Source organism: Lampetra fluviatilis, chromosome 77, assembly GCF_964198595.1.
Source record: "Lampetra fluviatilis chromosome 77, kcLamFluv1.1, whole genome shotgun sequence".
Classification (NCBI taxonomy): domain Eukaryota; kingdom Metazoa; phylum Chordata; class Hyperoartia; order Petromyzontiformes; family Petromyzontidae; genus Lampetra; species Lampetra fluviatilis.
This window is the reverse complement of record NC_136351.1, coordinates 464,268-476,568: the sequence shown is the minus strand read 5'-3', so window position 1 is coordinate 476,568 and position 12,301 is coordinate 464,268. Positions and strand designations below refer to the sequence as shown.

General features: G+C 56.7%; 2 protein-coding genes across 5 annotated transcripts in view; one reads left to right on the top strand and one right to left on the bottom strand.

The window, feature by feature from the left end:
• LOC144953531 (uncharacterized) overlaps positions 1–2,056 on the bottom strand; it is a 68,702-nt gene extending 66,646 nt beyond the window's left edge. For all 4 annotated transcript variants that reach the window (XR_013640823.1, XM_078884068.1, XM_078884071.1 and 1 more), the window contains exon 1: positions 1,959–2,056. Coding sequence is in view for 3 of the 4 variants with exons in the window: in XM_078884068.1 (XP_078740194.1) it covers positions 1,959–2,019 (61 nt within the window). In the remaining variant the exon portion in view is untranslated. The remainder of the gene's footprint in view (positions 1–1,958) is intronic.
• A 2,009-nt stretch (positions 2,057–4,065) lies between these two features.
• Positions 4,066–10,431, top strand: NDUFB4 (NADH:ubiquinone oxidoreductase subunit B4). The gene is made up of 3 exons (XM_078884065.1): positions 4,066–4,398; positions 9,011–9,157; positions 10,173–10,431. The coding sequence occupies exons 1-3, from the start codon at positions 4,168–4,170 to the stop codon at positions 10,233–10,235; spliced, it is 441 nt and encodes a 146-aa protein (XP_078740191.1). The 5' UTR covers positions 4,066–4,167; the 3' UTR covers positions 10,236–10,431.
• The last annotated feature ends 1,870 nt before the right edge of the window (positions 10,432–12,301 follow it).

Below are 12,301 nucleotides of genomic sequence, written 5' to 3'. Positions count from 1 at the left end.
GGGCATCCTTCCAGTCCTGCGGAACCCGTCCAGTGGTCCAGACTGTTGTTATGATGTCATATAGGGCAGTCTGTGCACAAACGCCACCCTCCCTCAGCATTTCGCCTGGGAGATCATCTCTGCCCGGTGCCTTCCCTGGTCTCAGACTCCGGATCGCCCTCAGTACTTCCTCAACAGCCGGTACCTCAGCCAGCCACTCACAGGGGGTGACCTCTTCCAATATTTGAGGCACCGCAGCCTCAGCAGGGTTATCCCCACTTTGTGCCATGATGTTTTCCTGGCTGAGAGATTTTCCCTCCCCCAGGACCTCACAGAAATGCTCAGCAAATCTGCAAACCTGTTCCTGGGGGTCGGAGATTGGATCACCGTTTTTTCCTCTAATGATGGTAATAGGTGTGGCGCTACAGGTTACTTTTTTGATGGAGTTAACGAGTGATTTGTGATCGCGGGCTACTGAGGCAGACTCCATCTCCTCAGCAACCCGCGACCACCACCCATCCTTACAGCGCCTCACGGCTCTCCGAACCTCCGAGCGAAGACTGCGGTAAACCTCCTCATTCTCTGACGTGGGATGCTGTAGGCGATGAGAGTGGGCCTGTCGCTTTTTCTCAATTAACCTGAACACCTCCTCCGTCAGCCAGGGTTCCCGGGGAGGTCTGGACCGCGTACCCAAAGCAGCCATTGCAGCTGCATGAGTCACAGTCTTAAACCTCGCCCATTTACCCTCGACATCAGGTGGAGTGGGGGACGATGCCAACCCCAGCTGCAAGCGATGATGAAATTCTCGCTTGCAACTTTCATCAGCTAACTTAGACCAGGCCACTTTTGGTTGGAATGGGATCCTGGGTGTACACCCACCACCGGAGTGGAAGAATGGCAGGCGCATCTTACAGATGACTAGTCGATGGTCAGAGGGCAGATCAGCTCCACGGTAGGTCCTGGTGTCAAGGACATGGGCTCGCATCCGCTGGTCCATCACTACGTAGTCCAGCAGATGTTCTTGCTTGGACCCGGCATGCATCCATGATGTTGTGTGGATGCGCCGATGCCGGAAGAGCGTGTTAGTAATTACAAGCCCATGGGCTGCACAAAAATCTAGCAGCCTCCTACCGTTATTATTGAGCTGATCTGGCCCATGCCTTCCAATCACTCCAGACCAGGTGCCAGCATCATGACCAACTCGGGCATTGAAGTCACCCAACAAGATGACTCTGTCCCGAGTGGCCACTTTAGCCAGCACCTGTGACAGGAGGTCATAGAAAGCGTCCGACTCATCGGCTTTGCCTGCATCCCTCCACAGATGTTCGTCTTCGGTGGGGGCATAAGTAACCACGACCACCACTCCTCGTACACACACCTGTACACACACACACAATGGTTGATGTGTGTGTGTGTATGATGTGGAGATATCATACACACACACACATCATACACATCTTACGTACACACATGATACACACTCATCATACACACGTCATACATACCACGTCATACACACACACGTCATACACACACACGTCATACACACACACGTCATACATACACACAGCAATACACGTCATACGTCCACACATTATAGGTGTTCGGTGACGCGGAGACGTCATCACGTCGGTGCGTGGTGGTTCGGAGACGCGATGACGTCATCACGTCGGTGTGTGTGTGGAGGGGGGGATAAGTCCGGTCACGCGATGATGTCATCACGCAGGCGTGTGTGGAGGTAGTCCGGTGACGCGATGACGTCATCGCGTCGGTGCGTGGTGGTCCGGTGACGCGATGACGTCATCGCGTCTCCAATGGTAACGAATCCGATTTGGCCGCCACCACCAACAACAACCAAACACAGCCACCACCACCACCAACAACCAAACACAGCCACCACGAACAACAACAACAACAACGAGGATGATGACGAGGTGGTGGTGGTGGTGGATGTCGATGGATCGCGAGCGTCTCCTCACCAGCCTCGCTCGCCGCCGCCTCCTCAGCCTCAGCAACAGCTGATGCTGAACACGCCGCCATTGTTACTCCTGCAGCACCACGTGACGCCGCGTCTCCATGGCGACCAGGGTGGGAGGGGGGGTGATGGGGAGGGTGATGGGGGGTGATGGGGGAGTGATGGGGGGGGTGAGGGGGGGGATGGGGGGTTATGGGGAGGTGATGGGAGGGTGATGGAGAGGTGATGGGGAGGGTGATGGGGGGTGATGAGGGGGTGATGGGGAGGGTGATGGGAGGGTGATGGGGAGGTGATGGGGGGTGATGGGGGGTGATGGGGGGGGGTGATGGGGGGGGTGATGGGAGGGTGATGGGGGGTGATGGGAGGTGATGGGGGTGATGAGAGGTGGGGGGGTGATGGGGGGGGAATGGGGGTTGATGGGGGGGTGGGGGGGGGGGTGATGGGGAGGTGATGGGGGGGTGATGGGGGGTGATGGGGAGGTGATGGGGGGGGGGGTGATGGGGAGGTGATGAGGGGGTGATGGGGAGGTGATGGGGGGGTAATGGGGGGTGATGGAGGGGGGGGGGATGGGGGTGATGGGGAGGTGATGGGGGTGATGGGGGGTGATGGGGTGGGTGAAGGGGGGGGGGGGTGATGGGGGGGGTGATGGGGGGGTGATGGGGAGGTGATGGGGGGTGGGGGGGGGGGTGATGGGGGGGTGATGGGGGGTGATGGGGGGGTGATGGAGGGGGGGTGATGGGGGGGGGATGGGGAGGTGATGGGGGGTGATGGGGAGGTGATGGGGGGGTGATGGGGGGGGTGATGGAGGGGGGGTGATGGAGGGGGGGTGATGGGGGGTGTGATGGGGGGGGATGGGGAGGTGATGGAGGGGGGGTGATGGGGGGGGTGATGGAGGGGGGGTGATGGGAGGGTGATGGGGGGTGATGGGGGGGGTGAAGGGGGGGGGTGATGGGGGGGTGTGATGGGGAGGTGATGGGGAGGTGATGGGGGGTGGGGGAGTGATGGGGAGGTGATGGGGGGGTGATGGGAGGGTGATAGGGAGGTGATGGGGGGGTGATGGGGAGGTGATGGGGGGGTGATGGGGAGGTGATGGGGGGGTGATGGGGGGGTGATGGGGAGGTGGTGGGGGGGTGATGGGGGGGGAGAGGGGGGTGATGGGGGATGGGGGGTGATATGGGGGTTGGGGGGGGGTGATGGGAGAGTGATGGGGGGGGGTGACGGGGGGTGATATGGGGGGTGATGGGAGGGGTGGGGGGTGATGGGGGGGGAGAGGGGGGGTGATGGGGGGATGGGGTGGGGGGTGATGGGTGTGGGGTGATTGGGGGGGTGATTGGGGGGGTGATGGGGGGCGGTGATTGGGGGGGTGGGGCGGTTGGGGGTGTGGGGCGTTGATGGGGGGGTGTTAGGGGGTGATGGGGGGGGTGATAGGGAGGTGATGGGGGGGTGATGGGAGGGTGATGGGGGGTGATATGGGGGGTGATATAGGGGGTTATGGGAGGGGTGGGGGGTGATGGGGGGGGAGAGGGGGGGTGATGGGGGATGGGGGGTGATGGGGGATGGGGGGTGATATGGGGGGTTGGGGGGGGGGTGATGGGAGAGTGATGGGGGGGTGACGGGGGGTGATATGGGGGGTGATGGGAGGGGTGGGGGGTGATGGGGGGGGAGAGGGGGGGTGATGGGGGGATGGGGGGTGATGGGGGGTGAGGGGGCGGTGATGGGGGGATGGGGGGTGAGGGGGGGGGTGATGTGGGGGGGTGATGGGGGGGGGTGATGGGTTCGATGGAATCGATTCCCCTTAATCGCTTCACAATCAAATAGAATCCCCCGTCACAATCACAACAAACCGCAAGATTCGATTCCTCTTAATCGCTCTACAATTGAATCGAATCCCAAATCACCAATACAAGTCGCCTCAAGTTTCGATTCCCCTACGAATCGAATCGACCACCCCTCTCACCATTACAACGCCACCGCCAACGTTAGAATCGATTCCCCCTGAATCGTCCCCCCGACCAATTCGAAGTCGAATCGAATCGCCTCGCCAACCGTCATCAGCCAACCGCCAGCGTTGGAGTCGATTCCCCCTGAATCGAATCGGCCACCCCTCTCACCATTACAACGCCAACCGCCAACGTTGGAATCGATTCCACCTAAATCGCCCTCCCGACCAAATCGAAGCCGAATCGAATCGCCTCGCCAACCGTCAAGACGCAATGGCGGCCGACGCGAGGTCACCTTCAGCGCCACCATCACCTCAGCCTCCTCCCCCGCGACGTCCCCACGACTTTCGCGATGTGCCTGGTCTCTTCTCGCTGCCGGCGGCGTTCCGCGACTCGTCGGCCGAGGGGGGAGCAGAGGCGGCCGCGGTGCGGGAGGCGCTGAGGGCGAGGAGCAAGAGGATCTACCTGGGGCAGCTGAACGACCCCCACAGAGTGGGGCTCATTGTAAGTCAGTGAGGTCACTCAGTGAGTTAGTCAGTCAGTGAGTGAGTTAGTCACTTAGTCAGTCACTCAGTCAGTGAGTCAGTCACTCAGTCAGTGAGTCAGTCACTCAGTGAGTTAGTCAGTCAGTAGGTCACTCAGTGAGTCAGTCAGTGAGTTAGTTACTAAGTAGGTCAGTCACTCAGTCACTCATTCAGTCACTTAGTCAGTCACTCAGTCAGTCAGTGAGTTAGTCACTTAGTCAGTCACTAAGTAGGTCAGTCAGTCACTTAGTCACTCAGTGAGTTAGTCAGTCACTCAGTCAGCCACTCACTCAGTCAGTCCCTCACTTAGTCACTCAGTCAGTCACTCACTTAGTCACTCAGTCAGTCAGTCCCTCACTTAGTCACTGAGTCAGTCACTCACTCAGTCACTCAGTCAGCTGCGGTGAGGGAGGCGCTGAGGGCGAGGAGCAAGATGAGCTACCTGGGGCAGCTGAACGACCCCCACAGAGTGGGGCTCATTGTGAGTCAGTCAGTCACTTAGTCAGTCAGTGAGTTAGTTACTCAGTCAGTCACTCAGTCACTCAGTCACTCACTCAGTCGCTCACTCAGTCACTCACTCAGTCACTCACTCAGTCACTCACTCAGTCACTCACTCAGTCACTCACTCAGTCACTCACTCAGTCGGTCACTCAGTCGGTCAGTCAGTCACTCACTCCGTCAGTCACTCACTCAGTCACTCAGCCACTCAGTCCCTCATTCAGTCACTCACTTAGTCACCCAGTCACTCAGTCAGTCACTCAATCAGTCACTCGCTTAGTCAGTCACTCACTTAGTCACTCACTTAGTCACTCAGTCACTCACTCAGCCGCGGTACGGGAGGTGCTGAGGGCGAGGAGCAAGATGAGCTACCTGGGGCAGCTGAACGACCCCCACAGAGTGGGGCTCATTGTAAGTCAGTCAGTCACTCAGTCAGTCACTCACTCAGTCACTCACTCAGTTAATCACTCAGTCACTCAATCACTCAGTCAGTCAGTGAGTCAGTCACTCAGTCAGTGAGTCAGTCACTCAGTCAGTCACTCAGTCACTCACTCAGTCACTCAGTAAGTCAGTCACTCAGTCACTCACTCAGTCACTCACTCAGTCACTCACTCAGTCACTCACTCAGTCACTCACTCAGTCACTCAGTCAGTCACTCAGTCGGTCACTCAGTCACTCAGTCAGTCACTCAGTCACTCACTTAGTCACACAGTCACTCACTCATTCACTCAGTCAGTCACTCAGTCAGTCACTCAATTAGTCACTCAGTCAGTCACTCAGTCAGTCACTCAGACACTCAGTCAGTCACTCACTCAGTCACTCAGTCAGACAGTCAGTCACTCAGTTACTCAGTCACTCACTCAGTCACTCAGTCGGTCACTCAGTCACTCAATCAGTCAGTCACTCAGCCACTGTCACTCACTCAGTCACTCAGTCACTTAGTCACTCACTCAGTAAGTCATTCAGTCACTCACTCAGTCAGTCACTCAGTCAGTCACTCAGTCACTCACTCAGTCAGTCACTCAGTCAGTCACTCAGTCAGTCACTCAGTCACTCACCTTGACCTCACCCAGGCATCGATCAGCCTCCCATTATATCTGTACCAGATGGACATTCCCCCGGTACAGCTATTGAAGGCTTCAAGAACTACCTGGTCAAAATGGATGTTAAGTAATGTGGGAGCCAGAGGACATCCCTGTCGCACCCCAAGGTGTACAGGGAAAGGCTCTGACTCCCGGCCACGTAGTTTTACCCGAGCCTGCTCACAATCATGAAGGTCCTTAATCATCGTGAGCAGATGGTCAGGGACTCCGAAAGCACGAAGAACTACCCAGAGCCCAGGTCTACTGATGGTATCATAGGCGTTCACCAGGTCAATAAACAGAGTCTGTAGGTCTTGTTGGAATTGCCTATACCTCTGCTGTAGCAGACGGACAGAAAATATGGCATCTGTGCAGGACCGCCCTTTCTTGAAACCGCATTGGGGCTCCGCAAGCCTCTCCTCAGCGTGCCTAGCAAGGCGATGTTGAATACTCCTTGCCAGGACCTTTCCCGGCACACTGAGGAGTGAGATGCCCCTGTATTTGTTACAGTCTGCGGGCCCCCTTCTTAAAGAGGGGGACCACCAGGGCATCCTTCCAATCCTGCAGAACCCGTCCAGTGGTCCAGACTGTTGTTATGATGTCATGTAGGGCAGTCTGTGCACAAATGCCACGCTCCCTCAGCATTTCGCTTGGGAGATCATCTCTGCCCGGTGCCTTTCCTGGTCTCAGACTCTGGATCGCCTTCAGTACTTCCTCAACAGATGGCACCTCAGCCAGCCACTCACAGGGGGTGACTTCCTCGGGGTCGGAGATTGGATCATTGTTCTTTCCCCTAATGATGGGAAGAGGTGTGGCGCTGCAGGTTACGTTTATTGATGGAATTAAAGCGATTTGTGATCGCGGGCCATTGAGGCAGACTCCATCTCCTCAGCAACCCACGACCACCACCCATCATTGCAGCGCCTCACGGCTCTCCGAGCGAAGGCTGCGGTAAGCCTCATTCTCCGACGTGGGATGCTGTAGCCGATGAGAGTGGGCCTGTCGCTTTTTCTCAGCCTGCTTGAACAACTCATCTGTCAGCCAGGGTCTCTGGGGAGGTCTGGATCGTGTACCCAAAGCAGCCATTGCAGCTGCATGAGCTACAGTCCTAAACCTCGCCAATTTCCCCTCGACATCTAGAGGAGTGGGGGACGATTTCAACCCCAGCCGCAAGCGATGATGAAATTCTCGCTTGCAACTTTCATCAGCTAAATGAGACCAGGCCACCTTAGGTTGGAATGGGTCCTTGGTGTTCACCCACCACCGGAGTGGAAGAATGTCAGGCGCATCTTACAGATAACAAGTCGATGGTCAGAGGACAGATCAGCTCATAGGTAGGTCCTGGTGTCAAGGACATGGGCCCGCATATGCTGTTCCGTCACTATGTAGTCCAGCAGATGTTCTTGCTTGGACCCGGCATGCATCCATGATGTTGTGTGGATGCGCCGATGCCGGAACAGCATGTTGGTTATTACAAGCCCATGGGCTGCACAAAAATCTAGCAGCCTCCTATCGTTGTTATTGAGCTGATCTGGCCCATGCCTTTCAATCACTCCAGACCAGGTGCCAGCATCATGACCAACTCGGGCATTGAAGTCACCCAACAAGATGACTCTATCCCGAGGGGCCACTTTAGCCAGCACCTGTGACAGGTCATCGAAGGCATCTGACTCATCGGCCTTGCCTGCATCCCTCCATGGATGTTCGTCTTCAGTGGGGGCATAAGTAACCACGACCACCACTCCTCGCCTCTGGTTGATGGGAAGGTGAGCCCAAAGTATCCTGGGGCTTACAGCTTCCCACACCTCACCGCCACGCTCCCACACCCCCTTCATTATGTTATTCAGAAGAAGAGCCACTCCCTGTTGTTTGGCAGTCTCCTGCCCCGAGTAGAGGACTGTCCACCCCTAATGGTGGCAGGAGCCAGAGCCGGTCCACCACACCTCCTGAATGCCACAGAGATCCAGGCGGTACCGGTCCGTCTCCCGACAGAGGAGTGGCAGCCTCTCCTCCGCCGTGAGTCTTCGAACATTCCACGTGGCCATCCGTAGTGGCTTTTGTTGTTTCTGGAGGAGCCCCGAGGGTAAAGATTCAATCTCCTGGCTCCGCCAATTGGGGTTTGGCCAGGAGACGTCATAGACGCCTATACCCCCGGGGCCTCCGGCACAAGCTTATTCATCAAATGTTTCTGTCGTGGTTAGCGGTAATGAATTGAAGGTGGAGGGGTTACCAGCCCCTTGCACCCATCCAGAGCCCCCATTTATCCACTGTGGTGGTCACAAACGCCATGAGGGGAAAGGCCAATCGGAATTGGCCCTCCCCCCACGGCACTGTCCACGACAGCGTTGCCCATCCGGCACCACGAGGAGGTAGGCGGTTGTTTTACCGGTCATAGTGAGTGAGTGTAGGAGTGAGTGAGTGTATTAGTGAGTGAGTGTATGAGTGAGTGACTGAGTGAGTGAGTGAGTGTATGAGTGAGTGAGTGTATGAGTGAGTGAGTATGAGTGAGTGAGTGAGTATGAGTGAGTGAGTGAGTATGAGTGAGTGAGTGTGTGAGTGAGTGAGTGTATGAGTGAGTGAGTGTATGAGTGAGTGTGTAAGTGAGTGTATGAGTGAGTGAGTGACTGACTGAGTGACTGACTGCCTCGACTCCCTGCTCTGGACTTTACTCTCTCCCCACCACTACCACCCCAACCACCCCCACCACCACCACCCGTACCACCACCACCCCCACCACCCCCACCACCACCACCCCTACCACCACTACCACCACTACCACCACTACCACCACCACCCCTACCACCACCACCCCAACCACCACCACCACCCCTACCACCACCACTACCACCACCACTACCACCACCACTACCACCACCACTACCACCACTAACACCTTTTGTCTGTGCCGTGTGTAGGACGACCCGGCCATGGTACTCTGGCAGTACGCCCGCACTCAGAACGTCTACCACCACCACTACCACCACTAACACCTTCTGCCTGTGCTGTGTGTAGGACGACCCTGCCATGGTGCGCTGGCAGTACGCCCGCACTCACAACGTCTACCCAAACTTCCGCCCCACCGCCAAGACGTCCATCCTGGGGCTGCTCATGACCGTTGTGCCCATCGTTGGGCTCACTGTGTTCTTCTACAGAGACAGGGTGAGTCACTCAGTCACTCAGTCACTCAGTCACTCAGTCAGTCAGTGAGTGAATCAGTCAGTCAGTAAGTTAGTGAATCAGTCACTCAGTCAGTCAGTGAATCAGTCAGTCAGTGAGTCACTGACTCAGTCAGTCATGGAGTCACTCAGTCACTCACTCAGACACTCACTCAGTCACTCAGTCAGTGAGTCACTCACTCAGACACTCAGTCAGTCAGAGACAGGGTGAGTCAGTCAGTGAGTCAGTCAGTCACACACTCAGTCACTCAGTCAGTCACTCAGTCACTCACTCAGTCACTCACTCAGTCACTCATGATCATGGTGGTTCTCATCGTCCCCATGTTGACATGTCTCTGTGTGTGTCTCTGTGTGTGTCTCTGTGTCTCTGTGTGTGTCTCTGTGTGTCTCTGTGTGTCTCTGTGTGTGTGTCTCTGTGTGTGTGTCTCTGTGTGTGTGTCTCTGTGTGTGTGTCTCTGTGTGTGTGTCTCTGTGTGTGTGTCTCTGTGTGTGTGTGTCTGTGTGTGTGTGTCTCTGTGTGTGTGTCTCTGTGTGTGTGTCTCTGTGTGTGTGTCTCTGTGTGTGTGTCTCTGTGTGTGTGTCTCTGTGTGTGTGTCTCTGTGTGTGTGTCTCTGTGTGTGTGTCTCTGTGTGTGTGTCTCTGTGTGTGTGTCTCTGTGTGCGTGTCTCTGTGTGCGTGTCTCCGTGTGCGTGTCTCCGTGTGCGTGTCTCCGTGTGCGTGTCTCCGTGTGCGTGTCTCCGTGTGCGTGTCTCCGTGTGCGTGTCTCTGTGTGCGTGTCTCTGTGTGTGTGTCCTCTGTGTGTGTGTCTCTGTGTGTGTGTCTCGTGTGTGTCTCCGTGTGTGTGTCTCCGTGTGCGTGTCTCCGTGTGCGTGTCTCCGTGTGCGTGTCTCCGTGTGCGTGTCTCTGTGTGTGTGTCTCTGTGTGTGTCTCTGTGTGTGTGTCTCTGTGTGTGTGTCTCTGTGTGTGTGTCTCTGTGTGTGTGTCTCTGCGTCTAACAGAAGAAGACTATCGCCGCCATCGAGAGTGGCTCAGTGGACCGCACCTTCAAGATGTACGGCTGAAGCCGCCACCCTCCACCACGTACACACACGTATCCCACCCACACACCCCCACTTGTCCACACGCGTGTCCCACCCACACACCCCCACTTGTCCACACGCGTGTCCCACCCCCCCTGCGCTTGTGTGAGATGCGACCCTCCTGTTACTGTCGGCTGTCGGTCGTCGTGCGAATTGCAATAAAAAGATGGCGCTTCTCCTTTCTCCTCCACCTCGTGTGTCTTCCCGTGTCTCTCTCCCCCCCCCGTGTCTCTCCCCCCGTGTCTCCCCCCCCCCCGTGTCTCTCCCCCCCAGTGTCTCTCCCCCCCCCCCGTGTCTCTCCCCCCCCCCGTGTCTCTCCCCCCGTGTCCCCCCCCCCCCGTGTCCCCCCCCCCCCCGTGTCTCCCCCCCCCCCGTGTCTCCCCCCCCCCGTGTCTCCCCTCCCCCCCGTGTCTCCCCCCCCCCCCCGTGTCTCCTCTCCCCCCCCGTGTCTCCCCTCCCCCCCGTGTCTCTGCCCCCCGTGTCTCTCCCCCCGTGTCACTGGGGGAGAGACAAAGGCGGCCGGGTGTGGTGCTGGCCTCCCACCCCCTCTGTGTATAGCCACAGTGCAGGCAGCCTTCATAGACACTGCTGCTGCTATTCGCTAACAGCACTTGCCCCTACAGTCTGTTACAGGCTAGCCGGGGGATCTTTGTCTGTGTGTGTGGGTGAGTGGGTGGATGAGTGAGTGGGTGGATGAGTGAGTGATTGGGTGAGTGGGTGATTGGGTGAGTGGGTGGATGAATGGGTGAGTGGATGAATGTGTGAGTGACTGATTGGGTTAGTGGGTGAATGGGTGAATGAGTGAGTGGGTTAGTGGGTGAATGAGTGAGTGGGTGGATGGGTGAGTAAGTGAGTGAGTGAGCGGGTGGGTAGGTGAGTGGGGGGTGAGTGGGTGGGTGGGTGAATGGGTGAGTGGGTGGATGAATGGTTGAGTGGGTGGATGAGTGAGTGAGTGGCTGAATGAGTGAGTGGGTTAGTGGGTGAGTGAGTGGGTGAATGCGTGAATGCGTGAGTGGGTGAATGAATGAGTGGGTGAATGGGTGAACGGGTGAGTGAGTGAATGAATGAGTGAGTGGGTGAATGGGTGAGTGAGTGAATGGGTGGGTGAGTGAGTGAATGAGTGGGTGGATGAGTGAGTGGGTGAGTGAGTGAGTGGGTGGATGAGTGAGTGGGTGGGTGGATGAGTGGGTGAGTGAGTGGGTGGATGAGTGAGTGAGTAAGTGAGTGAGTGAGTGAATGGGTGAGTGAGTGAGTGGGTCTGCCAATTAGTGTGTAAGTGGCACTGGGGGAGACAAAGGCGGCCGGGCGTGGTGCTGGTAGCCACCCACCCCCCCTCGTGTGCCACAGTGCCGGTAGCCTTCATAGGTGCTCGCTAACAGCACTTGCCCCTACAGCCTGCCAGAGGCTACACGGGGGATCTTTGTCTGTGGCTATGGCTCCTCACTCACAGCACTTGCCCCTTCAGCCTGCCAGAGGCTACACGGGGGATCTTTGTCTGTGCCTATGGCTCCTCAGTCACAGCACTTGCCCCTACAGCCTACCAGAGGCTACACGGGAGATCTTTACCTTTGTATCAACAATCTAAGAATCGATTCCGCTCATCTATAAACTAAACAAATAAGGGAATCGATTCCTCATCCCCTCGCCACCTGCCCAACGTTACGCAGAGAACGAGTGAATCGAGAATCGCTACCAAATCGATTCTCGATTCGATTTTTCAATCATTTTTTTATTACGCGGGGTTGGTATAAAGGGGAGTGGGGTGGGTGGGGAATCGGATCGTCGTCGTCGTTAAGTTTACAATAAAAGGAATCGATTCCCGTAGCTGTGGTTTTTGATGGCGGCTTACAGAGGAGGTGGTGGTGGTGGTTGTGGTGGAGGTGGTGGTGGTTGTGGTGGTGGTGGAGATAGCAGGCGAGAGCTCGCCGAGCTGGTGAAACGGAAGCACGAGATTTCTGTGAGACCACCACCATCATCATCACCACCACCATCATCACCATCACCTCGTCTTCATCATCACCATCACATGAATATAAGCATGGCTGTAA